The following is a 25,241-nucleotide window of genomic DNA, read 5'->3' as shown; positions in this document are numbered from 1 at the left end:
TGTGGCTTGTGATCTTTTATGATTGAAAACTGTACACTTGAGTCTAACAAATGTGATGACTCGAGAGAGCCAAAGTTTCCTCTTCCCCAGGGTTTGCTGTGGCTCTTTTGTTTGGTTATTGTGGGCTGTCTCTGTGCTGGAGATCAGTCTGAGGTATAAACTCAAGGTGTTCTTATGCCTTTTCTTGGAGAAGGAAATGGCAACCCACTGCAGTGTTCTTGCCTGGAGAATCCCAGGGACAGCGGAGCCTGGTGGGCTGCCGTCCCTGGGGTCGCACAGAGTCGGACACGGCTGAAGCGACTCAGAAGCAGCAGCAGCAGCAGCAGAAGCAGCAGCAGCAGCAGCAGCAGCAGCAGCAGCAGCAGCCTTTTCTGATCCTGTACCTCTCCCTGAGTGTCTGGTTCCTTTTTAAATTCCCCTGTATCTGCTTTTGAGTGTCCTAGTCCTTGACTGTCTGGCTCCCAAAAGGGGAAAAAGAGAAAAAAAAAAAAATGAAGGGGGAAGAAAAGAAGAATTTAAAATTTGCAGTTCTTAAATCCCATATAAGTAGCTCCAGGGGCTTTCCTGGTAGCTTGGGCGGTAAAGTGTCTGCCTATAATGCAGGAGACCCAGCTTCGATCCCTGGGTCTGGAAGATCCCCTGGAGCAGGAAATGGCAACCCACTCCGGTATTCATGCCTGGAAAATCCCATGGACCAAGGAGCCCGGTGGGCTCCAGTCCATGGGGTTGCAAAGAGTCGGACATGACTGAGCGACTTCTCGTTGTCTTCTTCAAGTAGCTCCAAACCTACAGGGCGAGGCTGCCAGAACAGCTGCCTAGAAGGGGAGACAGATCCCTGGAGCTTCCTGCCCCGCCACCGTCCCAGAATCCTGCTGTGTCCGTCCTTGCCTGCACACTGCTGTCTCGCAGTGATGGTGCTGCGCATGACCAGCATTGAGCACCACTAGGCAGTTCCCCTCTCCATGCCGCGTCTTGGGCGCCTAGTGCGCGCTTTGCACCCCCAGCGCAGCTCGGGGCACACCGTGCTCCAGTGCTCAGTGGCCGGCGCGTCAGTCAGAGCAGGCCTGCAGCTACCCGGAAGGCTGGCGAGAAAGCAGCCGCAGCAATGGCAGAAACAGTAGCTCCAGCTCATCTCACTGAGTGCTTTCTCTGTTGTTGTTATTTAGTCCCTAAGTCGTGTCCAACTCTCTGCGACCCCATGGACTGCAGCACACCAGGCTTCCCTGTCCTTTACTATATCCCAGAGTTAGTCCAGACTCATGTTCCTTGAGTCAGTGATGCTGTCCAACCATCTGATCCTCTGTTCCCCACCTCTCCCCCTGCAGCATCAGGGTCTAAAGTATTGCAGTGTCAGCTTTAGCATCAGTCCTTCCCACGAATATTCAGGGTTGATTTCCTTTAGGATTGTCTTGTTTGACCTCCTTGATGTCCAAGGGATTCTCAAAGAGTCTTCTCCAGCACCATAATTTGAAAGCATTACTTCTCGATGTTTCCTTATGGTCCAGCTGTCTCATCTATGTATGACTACTGGAGAAGCCATGGCTTTGAGTATATGGACCTTTGTCAGCAAAGTGATGTCTCTGCTTTTTAATATGCTGTCTAGGTTTGTCGTAGCTTTCCTTCCAAGGAGCAGGCGTCTTTTAATTTCATGGCTGCAGTCCTCGTCCGCAGTGATTTTTGAGCCCAAGAAAATAGTCTGTCACTGTTTCCGCTTTTTCACTTCAACTTGCAATTAAGTGATGGGACCAGACACCATGATCTTAGCTTTTTGGATGTTGAGTTGCAAGCCAGCTTTTTCACTCTCCTCTTTTATCCTCATCAAGAAGCTTTTTATTTCGCTTTCTGTCATTAGAATGGTATCATCTGCATACCTGAGGTTATTGATATTTCTCCTGGCAGTCTTGATTCCTGCTTGTGCTTCATCCAGCCTGGCGTTTCACATGATGTACTCTGCATAGAAATTAAATAAGCAGGGTGACAGTATACAGCCCTGATGTACTTCTTTCCCAATTTTAAACCAGTCTGTTGTTCCATGTCCAGCTCTAACTGTTGCTTCTTGACCTGCATACAGATTTCTCAGGAAGCAGATAAGGTGGTCTGGTATTCCCATCTCTTTTAAGTATTTTCCACGGTTTGTTGTGATCCACACAGTCAAAGGCTTTAGTGTAGTCTATGAAGCAAAAATTGTTTTCTGAAATTCCCTTGCCCTCTCTATGATCTAACAATTGTTGGTAGTTTGATCTCTGGTTCCTCTGACTTTTCTGAATCCAGCTTGCTGTGGGCTGGGCAGTGTGCTAGTTGCTTGGGGGTGGCCCTGCCCTCCAGGAGCTGAGAAACATCTCCAGCTTCTCTCCCCATATGGCCTGCCCTGGGTTCCTGGCCACCTTGGTCTCTTGATTTGCCTCTAGCCTCACTGCCTCGCTGAGCCACCACCTCATGTCTTTCGTGGGTAGATTACAAGAGAAGCACCTGGTGGGCTCCTGTGACCTTTGGCAAGTCAAGAGTACAGTGGCAAGAGGAGAGAGGGTGGCCCTCAGGGTATGAACAAGGCTGGCACCAGAGACTGGGGGTCATCTGAGGTCCTCTCTGCTGGGGTATTTGGCCTCTTTCAGAGACCACACGTCTTAGCCACTTGGGGGCTCCTGCTTCCACTGCTTCTAACAAACCAGCAGCCCACACCAGCGCCAGCCAAGCCTGTCTTAAAGGGCCAGAGGGTTCTTACCTTCGCAGGCCAGAGGGTCTCTTCCCAGCAGCTCAACTAGGTGTTATAGCACAGAAGCAGCTCAGTGAGTACCCAGACAGGTGTTCTAGTAGAACTGTTTGCCGAAGCAGGCAGTTGCTGTATTGGGCCCCAGGCTGTAGCTTGCTGGCCTCTGCCCTACCCTCGCCCTCCTGCCCCCTGGCTTCTGTCCTCATTCCCCTTGTCTTCTCTTTGCCATTCCGCCTTTCCTGTTCCCGTCTGCCTCTCGCCTTCCACAGCTCTGGTGGCTTTCCCTTCCTGGCGCCCCACTGTCCCCAGTCATAAGTGAGGGATGCTACTTACTGAAAGCTGGGGGATTTCATTCATCCTGCAAATGCTCCCCCACCTCACCCCCGCACCGTGCAGCAGCCCTCTGGTTGCACGCCCTGGTCTGGGCAGTGTTTAGGATCTTCAGATGATCAGACATCTGGCAGACTTCCTGCCCAAGAGCCGGCCACATGCTCAAGCAGCTGACGGGTTCACTGGCCCAGGAGTGGTGGCCCTGTCCCCCTCGCACCGGGCTCTGGGTCCAGGGTGCAGACAAGGCCCTGGTGCAGCTGCCCCAGCCTGCATCTCCCTTTCTCGACTCTCTCCTGCCCACACCCACTCTGGCTCCCCATCAACCCTGAAGGCAGGGACTGTTATTTGTTCTGGTCACTGCTCTGTCCCTAGGATGGCTGCGGTGCCCAGGAGTAATTGAAAAACAACAGATAAACTCCCCATGAATAATAAAAACAGATGGATGCTGCTGCAGAGCGTTCCAGATACTGCTGCTTCAGGGGCTCAAGCTCCAAAACCCCCTCTTTCAGGAACTCCCTGAAGGTGCTGGGGACGTTTATGTCCAGGGAGTGTTCTTGAGGGGTTGACTGGGGTGTATGCAGGATTCATCCAGTTACTAAACCTGCCAGGAAGGACTTGTCTACCATGAAATGGTGAGATCAGGCCTCCTGCCAGGGAGGGAGCCACTGAGAGGTGCAGATAGAGCTGGGAGGCTCATCCTGGGCCCTGGGTCTCCTTGTTCCCCGGAGCTCACCACTGATCTCATCCCTCTTACCCACAGGGTCAGCTGGCAGTCGGTCAGGAGGGTCAGCGGCCCCACCGGGCTCCCCTGTCTACCTTGACCTGGCTTACCTGCCCAGCGGGGGCAGTGCCCGCCTGGTGGATGAGGAGTTCTTCCGGCGGGTGCGTGCGCTCTGCTACGTCATCAGCGGCCAGGACCAGCACAAGGAAGAGGGCATGCGGGCCGTCCTGGACGCGCTTCTGGCTGGCAAGCAGCAGTGGGACCGGCCGCTGCAGGTGTGTGATGACCGGCGCGTCGGCTCCTGGCGCTGGGCGGGGCAGCACTTCCCGGTGTCTTCCTGCCAAACCCACACAGTCCTATGAGGCTGGTGTGACCTTCACCCACATCCAAAGAGGGAGTGGGGCTCAGAGGAGCTAATCCCTGTCCCCAAGGCCGTGTAGCTATGAGGGCCAGTGCAGGACTCACCCCGCTCGCGGGCTCTGTTCCTGTTACGCCACTTCTTGTCTACAGCGCCCCTGGGTGAGGTTGCAGGGTGGGGCTGGTTTGATCACCTCACCTGAGCCCTGGCATTGAGTCTCCCCAGTATTATGAGGATCAGCCAGGAGGAAGGGGTGGGGTGTATGGTGTCCACGCATGCTGACAGTTGACCCTTGAAGGCTGGCGTTGTCCCCATGAGAACCCTTGAAATAGAGCCTCCAAGCACAAGGTAAATTTGGGTAGAAGGAGCCTCCAGTACCTGGCCACCCACACAGTCCGAGTGTGCTGACACCTGGTCAGGCACACAGGTTACAGAGCGGCTGGGAGGGAGTGTTCCGAGCAGAGGCAGGAGCATGCCGTATTCAGGGAGCTGGCGGGAGGTCTGGGTGAGGGAAGCGGGGACATAGCAGGGGAGTAGTTGGGGAGGGAAGAATGGAGAGGAATTGGCAGAGGAGTGATCTGGTCTCCGGGCTGTGAAAGGGCGCTCAGGGTGCCATGGGAAAGAAAAGGCACTTCAGGGACAGGCCGGCCGCTGGCTGCAGACACCTCGGCTGGAGAATGGAGGCAGCGCAGATGTGGTCAGAGAAGAGGGGCCTCCGATGCCTTGGGGCTGGGCCGGAAGGGCAGAGGGTGCGCCCCTCACCACCGGTCCGTCTGTCCCCCCCGCAGGTGACCCTGATCCCCACCTTCGATTCGGCGGCGATGCACGAGTGGTACGAGGAGACACACACCCGGCACCAGGCGCTGGGCATCACCGTGCTGGGCAGCAACAGCACCGTGTCTATGCAGGACGAGGCCTTCCCCGCCTGCAAGGTGGAGTTCTAGCCCCCCGCCCCGGCACCCCCGGCGCCTGCCACTGTCCTGGGATGCGCCGCGTCAGAAATAAACCGGGTGCAACTCAGCTGTGGCCTCAGTTCCTTCTGCCGGCAGGAGACGCGGCCGCACTCCAGACGTCACTGCTGCCATGGGGTGGTCCCCAGTGTGGGGAGGGACAGCCTCTGCGGAACCCCCAGCAGCCTCCAGGTCAGCTGTGCTCTGGCCCCCGTGTCACAGGTGGAAAACGCAGGCCTGGGGAGGCAGTACCTTCCAGGCCAGTGGAGCTGGCTGCCTACATCAGCCCTCCAGCCCAGCACCTGTGCCCGTGGGTCCCCCAGTTTATAGACAGGAAGGCAGCTGCCAAACCCCAGCCGCACAAACCAAGGTGAGATCTGAGCCCTGACTCTGCTCCCGAGCCATTTCAACAGAAATGACCCTCTATTCCTAGAGATAATTGACGCTCATGGCAGGACAGTCTTACACTCTACAGCAAGCTCTCAACTCATTATCGTCCGGGAAATTTTTGCAGACACTAATGCCCGTGGCCAGCGTTTTTATTTTGGCCGGGCAAGATTTTATTCTGTTATTTCACTAACACTGTGTGGGCTATTACATTCAGTAGTTGCACCTGACACACCTGTGAAGTCTTCTCCAGCGCCGTGAGTTTCATTTTCACTTCTGTGTCGGAATCAGTCACTAAAGTTTCTTGTCTTCCCGTTGGTCTAACATTCACATTGTCTGAACCGGAACTATCTTCTGAAGAGCTGCCACCTTTGGAGACACTACTGTGTATTTCACTCGGACAGTCGGAGCAGGTATCTGCGATAAAATTCACTGAAAAGTTCTCCCCTCAAAATTTAGCAATGCATCGTTTTTGAGGAATGTATGGTAACTTGTGTTTATAAAATACACAAGGTTGGAACTGACGGAGGGAAACGTGAATGATAGCGACAATCGAGAATTGTGTGGAGAACCCTTGATCAGTTTTAAGCTCTGACAACTTTGCCTGGTGTTGTCAGCTGTGTTACTGTCTAAATATTGATGCGTCTTTGGTCAATACTGTTCAGGTAACAAAAGATGCATTCGTATGTCTTCCGTCGGCAATGTGTTTAAAACGCAGTCTGAACCCTACAAGCTACAAAACACAATCTCCTGATGGACCCACTCCCTGATCTCTCTGTTCTGCATGTATAGGAACAGCTAGATGTAATTTTCAGTAAGATGCCATCTCACTGGATTGGATGGCGACCTAAAAAATGTGACAAGTGCTAGCCCCTCAGTACCTTCCTCGTTTTCCTGTAAGGAGAGACTCCTTAGTCTGGGGTCTGAAGAAGGGTTACTGTTTATCCACGAGGCCGTGTCACCCTGATTTTTCATCTTGAGTGCAGGTGCTGCCTCCTGTTCTCATTTCATTTCTTTCCAGGGACATTTGCTTATATTTATTTTTAATTAGTTCAATTTTTTTATTTAGACATTTGTCTTTGTCTCATCCACATATCATAATCTTTTTTTCTAAATAGGCACAATAAACTTGTTAAAATTTTTAATTGTAAAAAAGTGCATAACATAAAATCTGCCGTTTTAACCACTAATAAACTCTTGCATTGTAAATTTTTTTTCCCAAATTTGCCTTTCAGTTTTGTTTAGGAGCAGTTTTGCTGTAAACATTTTATTTTTATGATTTTCAAACCTCAGTTCTTTAAATGTCTCTCCTTTGTGCTTTTAGAGGTCCTTTCACAGTTGGCACAAATTCTCCCAAGCTTGGTGTGTGTTTGTTTTCTTTTTCCTGTCTATTTTTACCCACGTAGGGCTTATTTTGGGATGAAGGGAGAGGTAGGGATTGCCCCAACCTGGACAGTTCCATTTTCAATGCGATGTACAGATTCAAAACACGCCTTCCTCCCTGAAAAAGATCCCAAATGTGTTACTGTTTATTTCCAAATCTATACTAATCCATCGCCAACTTTTCTGGCCATCTCCTTGCTTTCTCTGGTATAGATTTCTGTGCCTCAATAAGTCATCAGGCAGGTTCTTTCTCCTCAGTTTTACTTTTTCCCTTCATAAAAGGTTGTTTTTACATTCTCATTCCTCTTGGAGCTCTAGAATCTCCACAGAGGGGGCCCAAACATATGCTTCAGAAAAGCTGTCAACTTCTGCTTCTGACCAGATCGTGGGCTAGAGTCCCAATAAAAACAACTAAAATTGCTGGGTGAAAATGAGTTAAGTGTTGGTTAATGTATCAGTGAGCACCCAAAAAATGAGGAACAGTCAGAGGCCAGAACGGTGCAGACAGAAACCCCAGGAAGGAAAAAGGAAGCAGCTTTTCTGTTACACAAGGCACTCTTCATCTTCTTTTCATGGACCTTCAAGATGGTGTGTCTGATAAGTAGAGACCTCAAAGCATGAAGCAGACATCAAAATAAGATCTTCCCAAAGGTGGAAAGCAACCTTAGGTGAATGACATGGTTTAAAGCAGTCCAGGACGCTGGAGACCCTGGGGGAACTTTCAACTAATCTTAAAGAGTGAGCCAGCACCAAAATTCACAGCCTGTCAATGCCAGTGGCGAAGACCTGGTGTGTGTAATCCTGGTGTTTTGGCTATGTTTAATCCTGAAAATGAACAAAGTGCAAGAGACAGTAATATTTGTAAAAGAGCCAAATAGGACCAAGAGAAATGAAAAAGCAAATAATTGGGTTGGATCAACAGTGAACTGTAGGTAGCTGAAGAGAAAATAGGTGAACTGAAAGATGGAACTGAATGAGTTTCCTAAACAGGGGAAGGGAAAAGGGGGATGAGGAGGCAGAGGCAAAGTCTGAAGGGGATAACGGTGGAGAACTTTTCAGAAGTAACGAGAGGTGTCAATTCCCTTGCATTCAGAAAGCCAGCCTAATCCCAAGCAGGATATATAAAAAGACAGCTTGGCAAACCTAGACAGCGTATTAAAAAGCAGAGACAGCACTTTGTTGACAAAGGCCCATCTAATCAAAGCTATGGTTTTTCCAGTAGTCATGTACGGATGTGAGAGTTGGACCATAAGGAAAGCTGAGCGCCAAAGAATTGATGATTTCGAATTGTGGTGTTGGGGAAGACTCTGGAGAGTCCCTTGGACTGTAAGGACATCAAACCAGTCAATACTAAAGGAAATCAACCCTGAATATTCATTGGAAGGACGGATGCTGAAGCTGAAGCTCCTATACTTTGGCCACCCGATGTGAAGAGCGGATTCATTGGAGAAAGACTCTGATGCTGGGAAAGACTGAGGGCAGGAGGAGAAGGGGATGACAGAGGATGAGATGGTTGGATGGCATCATCGACTCAATGGACATGAGTTCGCGCAAACTCAGGGAGATAGTGAAGGACAGGGGAGCCTGGGGTGCTGCAGTCCACGGGGTCGCAGAGTCAGACACGACTGAGCAACTGAAGAACAGTGCAGAAAACCAAAGTCAACAAGGAAAGCAAGAATAGTAGACGCGGAGAGCTCCTCAGCCCCACACATGAAACTCAGGACACAGCCGGGCACCGTCTTAAGCAACCCAGAAGTTCTCATTCAACAGAAGCATCTTTGGAGGGTGAGAGAAATGAAGACCCTTGTTGAGTGAAATCCTGAGGGAATTTTTTTAGGTAGAAAATTATCCAAGTGGAAGAGCTGACTTGCGCAAGGAAACAGCAAAGAAGTTTGAATAACAGCTGAAGTGTCACCCTAGTTAACAAGAATTATAGTATCCAATATGTAGGATGAAAAATTGCATTAGGCAACAGTGGCAAATAAGTAAACACTTAGTGGAGTAAGCTTTTAAAATCTTGACATTGAAAAGAAAAAAAAAATAAAATCTTGACATTGTTTGAGGGGAGAGTAACATAACTGCTTAGTTGAGCAGAGTAGCAGTATTAATAGTTACAGTAAATACTGGGTGAACAGAACTAGTCTATAACTTCCAGATTAGTAGAGGGGAGAAACTAGACTGGAAAAGAAAATCCCAAATTCTTCCATAAGGAAACAGGTACAAACAGAAAGCACAAGATAATGAAAATGCATACATAAAAATTTGCCAGTTATTAAGTAAATGCAGACAGGCAGAAAACTCCAGTTAAAAGATAGATTTTTTTTCAAACTGTATTTTTTAGTCTAGTTTTTGTGCTACTTGCAAGAAACATCTAAACATGAAGATGCTGAACTTTTGAAAGTAAATGATGGGGGAAAAAGAAAAGAATAAACCTGGAAAATACTAAAGAAAAAAATTAAAGCTGATATATCCATATTAATAAAGTTTTATTTTTGGTGTATTACTAGAAATAAGGGATTTCCTGGGTGGCTCAGTGGGTAAAGAACACGCTTGCCAATGCAGGAGACATGGGCTGGATCCCCTGGGTTGGGAAGATCCCCTGGAGGAGGGCGTGGCAACCCACTCCAGTATTCTTTCCTGGAGAATCCTCATGGACGGAGGAGCCTGGCAGGCCACAGTCCGTAGGGTCACAAAGAGTTGGACACGACTGAAGGGACAGCACAGACACCCTAGAAATAAGAACTATGAAATGAAAGCTTTTAACTCACCAAAAAGATGTAACAGTTCCAAATTTGTATGTGTCTAATAACAGGGCCTCAAAGTTATGAACCACCAGAGGGAGTGAGTTTATCTTTAAAAGGAAAATCTAGGGGCTTCTCTGGGTCCAGTGGTTAAAACTGTTTAAGACTTCAAGCTTCACCATAGGGGGTGCAGGTTCAATCCCTGGTTGGGGAACTAAGATCCCACATGCCACGCAGCAGGGCCAAAAAAAAATTTTTTTAATCTATTAGTAGGTTTTCTAATATTGATCTGTCTTTACGTTCCTAGAAAGAAGAACACCTGGATTATATTTCTTTTATTATATTTTTATTTCAGTAAGTTGTGTGTGTGTTGTGGGGAGCAGGGAGGGTGCTGGGCTTTTGCCCTCAACACTTGGCGGATCTTTCCCTGCCCTTCAGATTTCCCATGCTGCTGTATTTCACCCTCACCCAGCAGCCCAGCATGACAGAGCGTCCACCACCTAGAACATCGGGTGGCCAGACAGGAAGGGGACGTGACAAATCCGGCACCAGCGCCTAAGGATTTCCAGCAGGAAGCCATGTGGCACCTGCACTCACGTCTCATTGGCCAAAGCAAGCCACATGACTCTGCCCAATACAGGAGCTGGAAGGTATATACTCCTCTCTTGTACCCAGAAGGAAGAGAATCAAATAGTGATGGAAATCAATGAATAGCCACTGACAAGTCCCCCCAAAGAGATAGTTTCATTCTGGCAAGCAGGAGGTTTGGCAAGCTTGTTCTAATAAATAATTTTTTCTTTTTTTTTTTTTTGGTGTTGCAGGCCATAGAGTCTGTCCAGACCTCAATTCTGCTGTTATAGCTGAACAAATGGAAATAAATAGCTGCATTCCAATAAAATCTTGTTTACAGAAAGAAACCAGTGGGCTGGATTACAAAGGGCTGTGGTTTACCAACACCTGGTGTCAGGCATTACTCTGACTTCCCATCTTACCTCTTAGAGCAGTTAGGGACCTGGAGTTCCCCACCCCTTCTCCTCTCTCTCCTCTCTGCTTCTTCCCTCCCCACCCCAGTCTCTGCTGACAGCTGTCTGGCCCAGCTTCTACAGAGCATGCACTAAAAATACCCCAGCAGCAGCCTGAGCACCAGGGGCCCTGGAGCCCTGGCAGGAGCCAGATGTGTGACCCACGTGTGACCTTGTCCTGCGCACCCACTGTGGGCGCCACCTGCTCATCGGCAGCCCCTCCCCGATACTTGCCCAGAGCCTGAGCAACAACCACCCCCTGATTTCTTGGTGTTGCTCCAACGTCTGGATCACGCCTCCAGGCCTTTGCACCCAAGGTGTCCCCTCCCTGGAATGCCACCGTCCAGCCTTGCATCAGTCAACACATACTGGCTGCTGCCCTGTCGGGGAGCAGTGTCAAGTAGGGGAGCCAGACATATAGGAGGGGCCAACACCCCGCGAGGCCGGGCATGTTGGGTGCCACTGGGTGCCAGAGGAATCCACCACACCTGGGGGTGGGAAAAACTGAGGATGCAAAGGATTAAGCCAGAATTAGGGGACGGCCGAGAGCAAGGGTGGCAGCGGGACCCGCAGAAGCAGAGGCTTGGTCTTTTTGAGGAACCGAGAGGAGACATAAAATTGAAGCCTCAAGAACACTGGGAGGCTGGGGGTGGAGCCATCCCTACAGCTTCATGGACACCCCACTGAGCAGATGGAACTTGCCCTTCAAAGGACCCGGTGTTGGAAGAGACCAGCTAAGCTGGGGAGCCGTGAGCACACCAGGATTGGCATGTAGAGTTGGCAGTCTTTCCAGAGGGGCTTGGGGCGGGGCCAAGGGGACCTGGTCCCTGGTGGGGCTAGCCAGGGCACTTATCTGGAAAGATGTGGACTCTTGGAAGGCCAAGATGGAAGGGGGAGGGGTAGCCTTTCTCCGAGAGAGCGACATAAAACCTCTCATCTTCCAAACCCACCACCTAGGGATCCTTCTCCAGGAAGCCCTCCCTGCTCTCTTTCTGGCCCCCACCCCCAGCCCAGGGCCTCCTCTGGCTGTTCCTGACCCACTCCCTTTTAAACGCCACCCTGGATTTCCCCGGCGCTCCAGTAGTTAAGAGTCTGTCTGCCAATGCAAGGGACATGGGTTCGATCCCTGGTCTGGGAAGATCCCACATGGCAAGGGGCAGCTAAGCCCAGGCCACAACTACTGGAGCCCTCTCTCTGCCCCAAGAGAAGCCACAGCAGTGAGAAACCCTCGCACCTCAACCAGAGAGAGCCCCCGCCCACCTCAACCACAGAGAGCACCCCCCACCTCAACCAGAGAGAGAGCCCCCGCCCACCTCAACCACAGAGAGCCCCCCTCACCTCAACCAGAGAGAGACCCCCCACCTCAACCAGAGAAAGCCCCCGCCCACCTCAACCAGAGAGAGCCCCCCCACCTCAACCAGAGAGAGACCCCCCACCTCAACCACAGAGAGCCCCCCTCACCTCAACCAGAGAGAGCCCCCGCCCACCTCAACCAGAGAGAGCCCCCCCACCTCAACCAGAGAGAGCCCCCCCACCTCAACCACAGAGAGCCCCCCCTCACCTCAACCACAGAGAGCCCCCCCCCGCCCGCTCACCTCAACCAGAGAGAGCCCCCCGCCCACCTCAACCAGAGAGAGAGCCCCCGCCCAGCTCAACGAGAGAGAGCCCGTGTACAGCAATGCAGAGCCAGCACGATCAAAACCAGATCACTTTAAAACACCACCCTGTCCACCAGCAAGTCACTCTTGTGCTGCCTTCTGGGCTGCAACCAGCGTTGCTGCTGGGACAGGACATGGCTGGCACCCTACCTGTATAGCATGTGCCTTTTCCCTTCCTGACTTACAGTAGGTGCTCGGGCAATGTTGGTTGTGTTCCAGCTTGGCGGCACTGGGACCGTGGCCTGGGGAATATTACTTAAGCTCTCTGGACCCCACACCTTCATCCCACACCCAGTCACAGAAGATTGGCATGAACCTTCGGGTACCCTCGAACTGTATTGGTGGTGACCAGACACCTGAGATCCCTTCCCTATCCCCAGACAGGCCTGTTCTGCATCCTGTCCTCCCCATGCTCACATCTTCTGTGATCCAAGGTCAGGACCGGTGAGAGCTCAGGCCTCAGTGCACCTGGGCCAAGCCCTGCCTCTGACATGTCTTCGTGTGTGACTTCAGAGAGCGGCCTCTTGTCTATCAGCCTTAGTCCCTGCACCTGTAAGACAAGAATCAAAGCCCTCTCCCCACCTTGCCCCTGGCCCAGGCTTGAGGAAGCCACGTATGGGGGTATGAATGAAGTTCAGACACCACCTAGCTAGCGTGGGTGGTGCCAGAGCCCCCACGGACCTCCCAGCTTCTGATGGGGAGGGCGCCAAGCCTAACTGCCCCAGCCCTGAGGGGTTATCTCTGAGCTGAAAGAAAGCCAGACCAGAGCTACCACGCAGGAACTGAGAGCCAAGCTACCAGCCAGATGGGGAACTGAGAGAACTCCCGGAGGAGGGGACAGCAGAAGCAAAGGCTCTGAGGTGAGACCAGCTTTGCGGAACTGCCATGAGAGGAGCAAGGCCAGACTGTGCGGGCCTGGAGGGCTTAGGGATGGGGAGGCCCGGGGTGTAGGGTCTTTACTGAGGGTCCTGGGCACTGGGGCAGGGTTTGGAGCTAGAGAAGCAGGTGATCACTTTCTATTTGAAACCTGCTCCCTGTGGGTACAAGTTAACATCCTGAGCCTCTATATCTGTAGCCCTGAATGGAATAATTCAGCAAATGGAGAGGGGATGGTAGGAGCCAGGTTTCTCCCTATTGGAGCAGGAGATTATAGACAGGCAAAGTAGAAGTTTAGGAGGATCAGTTTAGTAAATGTAAAGGTATCTGTATGAATTCATGTTTAATTCCTATAGATACAGTTACGTATGGGAATATATATAGATCTGGGTATATATACAAGTTAATATACACACATATATGTCCTTGCTCTGTCCACTGAGAGGGCCTAGAAGCAACTATACTCCAGTAGTGATGAGCACACTTACTGCCCAAATGCTGGTTTTCTAAAAGTATTTTCCAATGAAGGATACCAGGGCTGCTCCTTGGAGAAAGGCTGATTTTAGGACTAGGGGAGGAAGTATATCAGATGAGCTTGAAGCATGTTGTAGTGACAAAGAAAGGGAAGTGCTAAAAGAGAAAAAAAGACAAGACAAAAAGACAAAAAAAGCAAAAGACGGGGGTGTGCCAAAGCAACATGAGAGTCAATTGAATGAGCTTCCAATGGCCAAAGCTGGAACAATTTGAACAAGAAAATCAATAAAGTAGTATTGGGTTATAACCCAAAGTATAGAATAAATATCCATGATTCCATACCGATATGGGAGAAGAAACTTATTTCCCATCAGAGGAATTCCAAGTAATTTTTTGCCCTTGAGGTAGGAGAGAGTGATTCCTTATCCCTTGGATGTGGACTGTAAATAGTGACTTCCTTCCTAAGGGTAGAGCTTGGAAAGGCGGCAGAGACTAACCTGATAATGGAAACCCCTGCCAGACTCTACCTTAGCCAGGCAATCTGAACATCACTGAAATTTCATGTTGAAGGCGTGTGCCCCGGACACAGTGTGATGAGGGGAGGTTTCACCTCTGTGATCTTCTAATCCATCACCCCAGTCAAACCCAGAGAAAAACATCAGGCAAATTTCCATTGTGGCAATCATATAACAGTATATAAACATATCAAATCAACATGTACTACACAGGAAATTCACACAATATTATATGTCAAACACAAATTTTAAAAAAATTTTTTAATCCCCATTGAGGGACATCCTACAAAATACCTAACCAGTTCTCAAAACTGTCAAGGTCATTAATATCAAAAATGTCTGAGAAAACTGCTTAATTCAGAAAAGCCTAAGACATATGATGACTTTATTTCCCGGGGTCCTGGGACGGAAAAAGAAAATTAGGGAAAACTGAGGAAATCTGAATAATGTATGCATTTTAGTTAATAATAACAACTCATGTGATAAATGTACCATATTATGTCAAGTGTTAATATTGAGTGTTAACAGGAGAAATTGGATGTGGGATATACAGGAACTCTCTGTAATATCTTCATAGGAATTCTGTAAATTGAAAACTGCTCTAAAATTTAAAATGTATTTTTAAAAACCTCTATAGGGTTTCTCCGGTGGTCCAGTGGTTAAGAATCTGCCTTGCAATGCAGGGGACACAGGTTCAATCCCTGGTCTGGGAAGAGCCTACATGCCACATGGCAGCTAGACCTGTGTGCCACGACGACTGAGGCTACACACTGCAACCAGTGAAGCCTGTGCTCCAGAACACGAGAAGCCGCCGCAATGAGAAGCCCATGTGCCATCGCTAGAGAGTAATCCCTGCTCGCTGCAACTAGAGAAAGGCTTTGTACAGCAACAAAGACCCAGAGCAGCCAAAAACAAGGTAAGTAAATCTTTGCTGGGGGGGGAGCCCTATAGTTGCCATGTGGAACAGCGATTGTCAGGAGGAAGGGGTAAAGGCAAGAAGAGGCACACGTACCAATAGGGAGCCGAGGCAGCATCCAGGCTGCACCCTGGGCCCAGGCCACTGCAGGGTACAGGAAACAAGCAAACTGTGACCAGTGTGGATGATGAAGGGAAGAGAAGGATCTCAGAGACTCCCAGGCCTCTGGCCAGGTTCCTGGGCGGCCTTTCTAAGCTGGGGAGCCTGGTGGAGGAGTAGGCCTGGAGGCAAGCAGATCAGCCAGGAACAGAGATTTGAATCTCTGTGGGAGGACCCACAGGCGCTGTATGAATCTCATTTTAAGAGCACTCACTTGAGGGCGACTGGAGCCTCTCAGGTTTATGACATGACAACATTCTGAAGGATGGCTCTCCCCAACCCCTGGGACCAGATCCTGAGGTTGCCTGCATCAGGCTGTAGACCTGCTGTGTGGCCTGCAGGAGCCTTCTCTGAGCCTCAGTTTTCCCATCTGTAAAATGAGAATCAATATGTGCCGCTCACAGGCTTGTAGGGGAGGAATCAGAAGAGTCCTTCTCAGTGCTTGTCACACACTTGGAGACTCTTCCCACCGAGTCTCAGGTAGAAGGAACCGGATCTATTGCTTTAAATTATGCAAATAAATGCGGGTAGCGGGGCGGGGAGATTAAAAAATGGAGCCGCACCCCCCCAGACAATCAGCGCGCAGGGCTGGTGGAACTGGCCGCCTAAATTGCCCAATGGCTGGCCGCGCGCGCTCGCAGCCCGCCCCTGCCTCGCAGCCCGCCCCTGCCTCGCAGCCCGCCCCTCCTCCCAGGCCGCCGCGGAGGTGGGGACTCTCCCGGCCACGCCCCGGAGGCGGGGCCATCCGGCGGCAGCGCCGCAGCCGCCGAGGGAGGGGAGGGGAGGGGAGGGGAGGGGAGGGGAGGAGAGGGGAGGGGCGGGGCGGAGCGGGGCGGGCTCGGGTATCAGCTACCGAGCCGCAGGTGGCGGCGGGCGCGGGGCTCGGCCCGAGCTCGGGAGGTGAGTGCTGTTCCCTGAAACACCCCGAACCCCCCTGGCCCGCGCAGCACCCCGTGCGCACCGCGCGTGGCAGCCCGGAGGCTCCAGGGTCGAAGGCGCGGCGGGATGTGAGGGACAGAGAACAGAGGGTGGGGGGCTGCGCGGTGGGTACCCGGTCCTTCCTCCTCCTCCCGCGTGATAACCGGGGATCCGCGGAGGGAGATAGAGACCCCTCCTAAATCCTCCATCTCCTGGCCTAGAACTGGAGCGTGCAGGGGGGCTGCTATGAATCGAGACCCCTCCCCAAAATCCCTTTATTCTAAGCCTGGATCTGGGTCTAGGTTCCAGAGCTGCAAAGATGAGCTTATCGCTCTCCCTCGAGCCTGGGACCCAAGACAGATGAAATGGAGACCACCCCCAATTTCCCTCTTCCCAGCTCTGGCCTGTAGGTCGCCCCACCCCACCCCACCCCCGGCCCTGAGACCAACATGAGGAACCCCTTCCTCTGTGAACCCCTCCTCTGTGAACCCCTATCTAGGCCTGGCTAAGGAGCTGGGGGTCCCCTGGTCCCTCCTCTAGAGTGTCTTTTTCTAGCTCCCTACCACAAGGATGGGATAATGGAGGGACATTTCACTGGCATCCTCTGCAGGGACCCCAAGATTGGAATTCTGGGGAGGGTCAGATGGAGTCCCTTGCCTGGAAGGTCCAGGCCTGGCCAGGCTTGGAAAGACCTGGAGCATGGACTCAGTGGTGGTCCCTGCTTCAGTGGGAGATGGGCAGTGAGCATCTGTTCCCAGGGATTAAAATAAATCGAGGTAAATTAGGATCTTGCTGGAGGCTGACTGAAAGTGGGGTGCGGAGGAGGGTTGGGGGTGGGCAGCCCCTCCATCTGCTTCAGATCCCAGAATTCGCCTGCCTCATCTGCAGTAGGTACCAGCAGGTAGCTTCGGATGGACCTGCCTCACTGGTGACCTTGGACAGATGACAGACCTCCCTGAGCCTGTATTATTATTATTTTTAATTTGAAAGTGGGATTGAGGCTTCAAAGCTTGTACTCTACTGATTCTGAAATCCACCCACTCCATCTTTTGCTAAATTGTGACTCCACCCTTTTGCTAAAGATGATGGTCAGAGGAGAGAGAGAGATAGGTTTGGAGATCCCTCCATATGCCTTGCTGGCCTCAGAGCCTCAGTTTACTGCACTGTAAAATGGGCTGATGGTCACACTCTGGCATTGCCAGAAGAGTTGCTTTGCCAGACAATAAAACGTATTACCAAGCTGCTATCATCAGAACAGGGGCTCCTCCACCCTCGTCACGCTGGCGGGACTGCCCGGGGCATATCCTGACCCACATACCTTCACCCACGCCAGGGGCAAGCCAGTACCTAGATAGGATCCTGGGCAGGACGAGGTGGGAGGTGCTGGGGCAGTCTATCCCCTGTCCCTTGGGGCTCTGTCCCTGTGGTGGGGGTGCAAGTCCAGAGTTCCCAGGTTCAAATCCAGCTTTCCTGTGAGTGGCTTTGCCCCTTGGCACCTTGGTGTGTCCCTCTATGAAATGGGCTGAATTCCCCTTGGAAGATCAGAGCAGACTGGCAGAACGGGAGTGCTGTAAATGCAGACATTGTAATACTATAGTCATTATCGTATTATAATCATTACCATATTGTAATTATAATACTAATTGCAATATTAGTGAGTATAAACAGGGTCAACAGCTGATTCAGGTCAGGGCAGGATAGGAAAGGAGGAAACCTGCAAGGGTATTGCCTGCTGTGTCTCCAGAGCTCAGTAGTCAGTTGGTGCTCAATAGGTGTTGGCCAAGGAAAGTGATGGAGAGAGGGGAGACAGCAGGGAAGACTGAAAAACTCCTGAGCAGAAGCTCAGAGGCTGTTCACCACCCAGTTACTGTATGACATGGGGCCACTGCCTCAGTTGCCTCACTGGGGGTGATGGCTGAGTTGAGACCCCGCCTGCAAGTGCTACTGTGAGAATCAAGCCAGACTGTGTAAATGGGCACAACCCTGGTGGCCAGCCCTAGAGGGGAGCAAGTGCATGACAGAGTTGGTCCTTGAAGCAGCATAGCCAAGAGGCCGGTCACAGGAAAAGAAGAAAAGGACCCCAAACTGGAGTCCGAGGGAGAGCAAAATGATAGATCCTGTTTTGCAGAAGCCTAGAGGCCCAGAGAGGTCAGGGGCAGCCCAAGGCCACCTACTGAGAGGTCAGGAGTTCCAGACAACCCGACAGGAACAGGAGCCCTGCCTTCTTTGCTGACTTGGTTCCTGTCTTGTTTTATCTGCTCCCAGACCTGCTCAAATGCTGAACTGGCGAGAAACCCCAGGGTTTTGGGAATTGATGCTGGGGAGGCTGGATCTCCAGGCAGCGCCCAGAGCTTATGTCAGCCATCTCTGGGAAGGACTCTGTTCCCCACTTCCGGCAGCCAGAGGATGGGGGCATCCGGGTCAGCTGACAGCCTGCTTTGTGACCTTGGGCAAGGACCTGTCCATCTCTGGGCTTTGCCCTGGCACTGAGGAGGCTGGGAGACCTGGGTTCACACAGGGCTGACTTCTCCATCAGACACAGTGACCACCATGTCTAGGCACAACCTTGGAGTCCGTAAAGATGTTTTTAACTTCTTTTAAAATCAGAAGGGGGAAAAAACCCCAGGCTTTGGGGTCAAAGAAAACATTTAATATATGGTATTAATATATTTGTCTCTATGTCAAATGTAGTTGTAAAAATAGGGTAAACTCTTTTTTTAAGTGGAGGAAGGGACTCTAAAAGCAAAAGCGCCTCAGGCCTGTGGAAGGCCTCATGCCACCCTGGGTTTGAGTCTTGGTGCTCCCATTCACAGGCTGTGCAACCTTGGGCACATCGACTCCCCTCTCTGAGTCTTGGGTTTCCCACCCCTACCCACTGAAGCAGGCATCACTGGCCCACCTAAGAATGGTGAGATGTGGAATGTTTCATCTACATGGTTGGTGCTCAAATTTGTGGGTCCTATTATTTGACAATTGTTATCAAGATTGTATTTGCTCGCTAATGATAGCCCCAAGGTGGGGGCCTCAGCTTTCCCACCCAGCACCTGCTCAGTTCTAGGGAGGTCCCAGGGGTGCTGGTCTGGCCGGGGAGGTGAGCTGGCGGTTGGGCCATGGGCGGGGCGGGGTGAGCTTCCTGTCCCCCAGGCACAGGGGCCTCAGCTAACGGAAGCGGCAGGAGCCACGTGGTTATCTCCTGGTACCCGTCCTGTCTCAGGGGCTCTGTTCCCACTCGCTGTCCGGTGAGTTTGAGCTCAGGCCAGGAGGCCCCCATTGCTCCTCCTTTCCTGTCTCAGGGACAGAAGGGAGACCCTCCTACCTGGCCCGGGTTTCGAGAGAAACAGTAGGTGTCGCTTCCTGGGCCTACTCAGGGTCACCCTTTGCTCTGCCGCTGTGCTCCCCGACTTTACAACCCTGAGCGGCAGGATGGATGGCAGGGCGGTCGCGGAAATATGGCGAACCAGAGCCACATGTGGTAGTTTCGAACAGGGGTTCTTCAGCAGACAGGTCAGGGACAAAGCCATAGTGACCTGGGGACAGTCGGTGACCTCTCTGTGGTTCAGTTTCCTCATCTGTAAAGTTGATATTGAGCCCCGCGTTGTGCTTGTGAAGGTTGAATGAGTGTGCATTGCCTGAAAGGAGCTGGACCCAGTGTCGCACTCACACTGGTGTTCAGTGTGTGTGTAACGGGGAGGGGCAATCTAATGGGAGCTGTGAAAACAGTAGCAAAGATTCTTGGTTTGGGGGGAACTTAGGCCCTCTGGCTCCTAGGATCTCCTAGACCTGTGCTGTCTAGCAGGACTTCATCTGTGCTGTCTAGTACAGTGGCCACCAGCCTTGTGTGGCTACTGAGCCCTGGAAATGAGGCTGGCACAGCTGAAGAAGTAGGAGGTTAATTGTATTTGATTTTATTTAGTTTAAAATTAAGTTGCTACATGGGGGCTAGCGGTTCCCATTATCAGTTAGCATAGCTCCAAGGGATTTGGAAATGCTCAGGGTCTAGGTCACGGCCAAAATCTAAGAAATGAGATGGGAATTTAGGGCTTTTCCCTCTTTGGATGTCAGCTTTGTATGTCCCCAGTTAGACTAGGTTTCCTTATGGGCTACACTGGGGGCTGGAGTTTCTCAGGGGTCCCAGTGCCACCCAACACAGGGTGGTGGTTGGGAATATTTGTTGAATAAAATAATTGTTTGCTTGGTGAACTCCTATTCATGCTTTAAAACCCCAACTCCCATGCCCTCTCCTTTAGTTCAAGTCCCCCAGCCGAATCATCTCATGGACCCTGGTATTGTCCTGGCCAGGTAGGCACATGGTGAGTGCTAGGTGACTTATGGAAGTCATGTAACCGGAGAATAGCTGATAATGGGTCAAATTAAACTCAAGATTAGAAAACTGTGGCTTAGAGAGGAGCAGCCTTGCCCAAGGTCCTTGCTCAGTCCTTTCTAGTGAGGCCCAGGTAACTTTCCCATCCCTGCGGTCATCAGCCCCGTCTCTGCTGCTACTGTGCCTCTTGGGCTCCCAGCTGCTGCTGAACTGCCCTCGGGGTCATGAATTATGGATGAGGCTTGTGGGCTCCAGTGACAAGCCCAACCTCGACAACATGCCAAGGACACCAAGTGTCCCTTCCTCGCCTGGTGGCTTGGCTCATCCCCTTCTCCTGGGAGGCCTGGGGTCCTCCAGTAAGATCCCGTCTAGGCATTTCCTCATGTTTTGCAGATGGGGAAACTGAGGCACGGAGCTGGACAGTGACTCAGATACCTACCAGGTGAACACACTGGCTTCCAGGGGGCAGGGTCAGGACTCATGGACGCACCAGTGTCAGCTGGGTCACCGTGGCGAGGGTTGAACTTTCCACCCCAGGAGTGTGCATGGCATGGGGACTGTTGTAAAGGGATTCAGGAGACCCTGAGGGAACCTTAGGGCCACTTGAAGGACCCCAACTCCCATGTGGCCAATCACAGTCCCAGTGTCCACCTCTTACCAGACAGGAGCTGGTAAGAGCTTACCTCTTCCGACAGGAGCTGCCCAGTGCAGAGCTGAGTGCTCACGGGACTCAGCTGACCCAAGTACAAATCTGCTGTCATTTCCTGGCTTTGTTACCTTGGCAAGTAGCTTGAGGGGACTCAGTTTTTCTGTCTCTGAAATGGCCCAGAGCTTTTCTACCCATCCCCCACCCTGAACTCCTCTTCATGCTTAAAAACCCCACCCCCAAGCCCCCTCCTCTAGTCTAGGCTCCCCCAGCCCCTATCCCTTCATTTAGTTTAGCTCTGACCCCACAGGGCTGGGGGTATCTGTATCCAACTCTGTCCCCCTAGGCTGGGAGCTATTTGGGGACCATGCCCCAAGCTGAATCACTCCAGGGGCCCTGGCATACTCCCAACTTTGGGGCTTTGGGTTCCTCCTCCATCCTCTTTCTCCTTCCTCCACAAGGAGAGAAGTTGGAATTTCCCCTCCTTAGGCCCGAGCCGGCTGTGACTACAACTCAAATTTGCCTCTCTCTTTGTACAGGCACAAGATAGGAACCTTCAGGGGTCTCCACAGAGGCCATCAAAATGTCGTATTTTGGGGAGTATTTTTGGGTAAGTAAGATTCACTCTTATTTTGGTGGGGTGTCCTGGAAGGGCTGTGGGGGCTTTAATGGAGATGGAGAAACCTGGTGGCTTGTGGGCAGAGTCTTGGGCAGATGGACGGTTTGCAGGGGGTAGAAGTTAAAGTGGGAGGAGTCAGGCTGGGTTTGAATCTATAGCCGCAGATGTCATAGGCCTTGTGGCCTTGGGCACATCACAGCTTGAACAGGGTGACTGAGGCCCAAAGTAGGAATCTCTTACCTGAAGTTGCCCAGTGAGAAAGTATACAGTCAGATCTCAAACCCAGGGCCGGACCGAGCTTCCAGGATCATTCCAGCCAGGGAATTTCCTCGTCTTCCCCATGCTGGAGAGTTGGGGGGTTTTCTTGACTTGACCCCCAGGGACCTGCTCACCTGTCTGCTCTCCAGACTGGGGACCACACAGTGTGACTCAAGGAGCCAAGTGAGACAGATTTGTTTTTACCCGTTCACTCTCTTCCTCCCTGTCACCACCACCACCCACCCAGCCCACTCTGGGAGATGTTGGAGCCCCCAGGAGACTGCCTCCCAACCCTGACCCTGAGGAACCCTCAGTCTGGGGGACACAGAGCTAGTAAGACACCTCTAGTCCTACTGAGTCAGGACAGAGCCCAACCTTGGGTGTGCCAGAGAAGGAGCAGGATGCAGAGCTGTGTTTGCCATGGGCTTTGAAGGATGCCAGAAAGGCATTCTGGGCAGGGGGAGCCACCTGGGCAAAAATAAAGAGGTGTGACACGGGGTGGCCAGTGGAGGGCACAAGGACTCCTCTTGCAGAGCTAGGCTAATGGGGAGACACAGAGGAGATGTGAACAGGAGAATAGGGTAGGACCCAGGGCAGAAAGCCCCTTCCTTGGTTGCAAGCTCAGAGCTTGCAGAGAGGAAGCCCGTTGCTAGGCAACTAGTTACCCCTGGCAACAGGCCTTTCTCCCTCCCCAGCTGGGGCTCCTCTTACTAGCATTTGCTTTCTTAAAGGGGCAGCACCCCCTTGCCACCTGCGGGCGGTGGGTAGAGGGGTGGGAGGGATGGGAGGGCTGGACCTCCACCTTCTTTCCAAGGGTCACAATCCCTGGATTTGCCTTTGAATGGCTGTGTGACCTCATCCAAGGGCTGCCCCTCTCTGAGACCCCAGTGGCACTTTGTGTAAGGGGGTTTGACCTTTTGAGGATCAGTTGTTTCCCACATTTTGCAGTCCTGACCGGGGCATCTACATGTATTTTAAATTCTTTCTAATTGTGTGAGGCAGGCAAGTTCACTGCAGAAAATTGAGACTAGCAAAGAGAAAATAGTAGCCACCCCCTAACCCCTCCCTCCAAAGATACCCTGGTACAGAGCGGATAAGAGCTTTGAGTTTGGGATTTGAATTGGGCTCTTCTGGGAGCGCTTGGGCAAGTGACTTTGCATCCTGAAGACTAAGTTTCTCCATGTGGGAAAGGGGAATGAGGCTCCTACCTCCCCAGGGCTCGGGGAGCACCCCAGAATGTCCGTTTCTCTTTTATTTGCTTATTTATTTATCTGTTTATCGGCTGTGTCTGGTCTTAGTTGCAGCGTGTGGGATCTTCCACTGTTTCGCACGGCCTGTCTGGCTGTCGGCTCAGTAATTGCGCCGCACAGGCTCCAGGACGGGGCTTTAGTAGTTGTGGCAGGCTTATTTGCTCAGACACACGTGGGATCTTAGTTCCCTGCCCAGGAATCGAACCTGCGTCCCCCGCACTGCAAGGCAGATTCTTAACCACTGTGAGGGAAGTCCCCTGTCTATTTCTTTTACTTAATGTTTCTTTTTGTCTATTGTTAGTATTGCTGGCTCTTTGCTGGATGATGCTGGGCCCTGACTGATCTGAAGGAGGCTCCACGTGGGAGAGACCAAGCCAGACAAGGATGCCCCAGTCTTGTTGGGCCAAGGCAGGGCTGGAGGCAGGGAGGGCACTCGGGGGAAGTGTGAGCAGGAGAAGGACATGATCAAGCTGTATTAGAAAGATCTCTTGGGTTTCCTTGGTGGCTCAGTGGTAAAGAATCCGCCTGCCAATACGGGAGACACACGTTCGATCCCTGATTCAGGAAAGGCCCACATACTGCAGAGCAACTAAGCCCATGCACCACAGCTATTGAGCCTGTGCTCCAGAGCCCGGGAGCCGCAACTACTGGGCCTGTGCTCCAGAGCCTGGGAGCCGCAGCTTCTGGGCCTGTGCTCCAGAGCCCGGGAGCCGCAGCTTCTGGGCCTGTGCTCCAGAGCCCGGGAGCCACAGCTTCTGGGCCTGTGCTCCAGAGCCCGGGAGCCGCAGCTGTTGAGACCATATCCTGCAACAGTCAGAGCCCTCACGCCCTAAAGCCCGTTCTTCCCGACAAGAGAAGCTGCTGCAGTGAGCAGCCTGCACACTGCAACTAGCGAGGAGCTTGCACACCAACGATGCAGCACAGCCCGAAACAAACAAGTAAATCTAGAAAGAGAGAGAGAGAAACATCTCTCTGGGCCTGGCTGGAGAGCAAGACTGGTGTCCAGAGGTTCTGATAGGAGACATAGGCTCAAGACAGCCCCTCCCAGGACCCTCGGCTGCCAGCCCAGCCCAAGGGGGTCAGACACTGCTGGGGGTTTGCCAGGTCTGGGAAACAGGCCAGCAGTTGGCTCTGAGTCAGCTCCAGATGCTGGCCTGGGCAGCAGTGCCTGGTGCAGCCTTACCCGAGGATCCCCTGGGTGGGGTAGGCAGGGGGCTGCTGGGGTTGTTTGCTGAGGCCTCCCCACTGTACTTCCCAGGTGGCGCTAGGCACAAGAGATGTGGGTTCGATCCCTGGGTCCGGAAGATCCCCTGGAGGAGGGCATGGCAACCCACTCCAGTATTCTTGCCTGGAGAATCCCATGGACAGAGGAGCCTGGTGGACTACAGTCCATGGGGTTGCAAAGAGTGGGACATGATAGTGACTAACCTAGTGGCTTATTCAATGAGGAGTGCTGCCTTTGGGACTTTAGAGGACCATGATGTGGATCAGCGCATATGAGAGGTAGATGACTCCCTGGCCCATCTTAATGAGGAGTCACTGTAGGCTCGGCGAGAGACATGACTGGTCTGGATCACACAGTGTAGCCCTAGCCCCGCCTCAAACCGTGGTGACCCCAGAGGTGGGAGAAAAGGGGTTCTGTGCAAGACATCAGCAGACACCAGGGTAGAGGCTCTGTCCCCACCAGCACCAGGCAACAGCAAAATAGCTTGTCCCTCTATTCAACAAACTCAAATGCCCCTTCTGCGCCCCGCCCTGCACTGCACTCCTGAGAGAGTATCAGGCCCACATCTTGCTTTGTGGAGTCCTCAGAGGGGATTTTCATGTTGAAGATAACAAAAAATAAGGCTACGGCGACTTAAGCAACAGGGGTTGTATTAATTCATAAACTTGAAGAGTTGTGCAATAGTGTGGCTTTCAGGGTTGGTTTGGTCCAGCACCTCTCTGCTCAAGATGCTTTTTTTTAAAAGACTTCATAACCAAGACCTTTGTTGCAGCACACAGGCTCAAGAGTGCCTGGGCTCTGTAG

At 52.0% G+C, this 25,241-nt stretch overlaps 2 protein-coding genes across 17 annotated transcripts in view; both read left to right on the top strand.

The window, feature by feature from the left end:
• Positions 1-5,139, top strand: part of MAP1S (microtubule associated protein 1S) — a 31,842-nt gene extending 26,703 nt beyond the window's left edge. Inside the window, exons 6-7 of the mRNA XM_069590628.1 lie at positions 3,801-4,036; positions 4,908-5,139. Of these exons, the coding sequence (XP_069446729.1) occupies positions 3,801-4,036; positions 4,908-5,063 (392 nt within the window). The 3' untranslated portion in view covers positions 5,064-5,139. The remainder of the gene's footprint in view (positions 1-3,800; positions 4,037-4,907) is intronic.
• Positions 5,140-15,024: 9,885 nt separating this feature from the next.
• The window catches only part of FCHO1 (FCH and mu domain containing endocytic adaptor 1), a 29,847-nt gene continuing 19,630 nt past the window's right edge, over positions 15,025-25,241 (top strand). For 3 of the 16 annotated variants that reach the window (XM_069590644.1, XM_069590639.1, XM_069590631.1), the window contains exons 1-3: positions 19,265-19,357; positions 20,833-20,881; positions 21,625-21,695. In XM_069590644.1, the coding sequence (XP_069446745.1) occupies positions 21,669-21,695 (27 nt within the window). In that variant the 5' untranslated portion in view covers positions 19,265-19,357; positions 20,833-20,881; positions 21,625-21,668. Of the gene's footprint in view, positions 15,042-15,961; positions 16,101-19,264; positions 19,459-20,365; positions 20,429-20,832; positions 20,882-21,624; positions 21,696-25,241 lie in introns of those variants that run through there. The other 13 variants (XM_069590645.1, XM_069590642.1, XM_069590636.1 and 10 more) reach the window with 8 other exon arrangements.

This window comes from Ovis canadensis, chromosome 5, assembly GCF_042477335.2.
Source record: "Ovis canadensis isolate MfBH-ARS-UI-01 breed Bighorn chromosome 5, ARS-UI_OviCan_v2, whole genome shotgun sequence".
NCBI classification, from domain to species: domain Eukaryota; kingdom Metazoa; phylum Chordata; class Mammalia; order Artiodactyla; family Bovidae; genus Ovis; species Ovis canadensis.
This window is presented reverse-complemented; position numbering and strand designations above follow the sequence as displayed.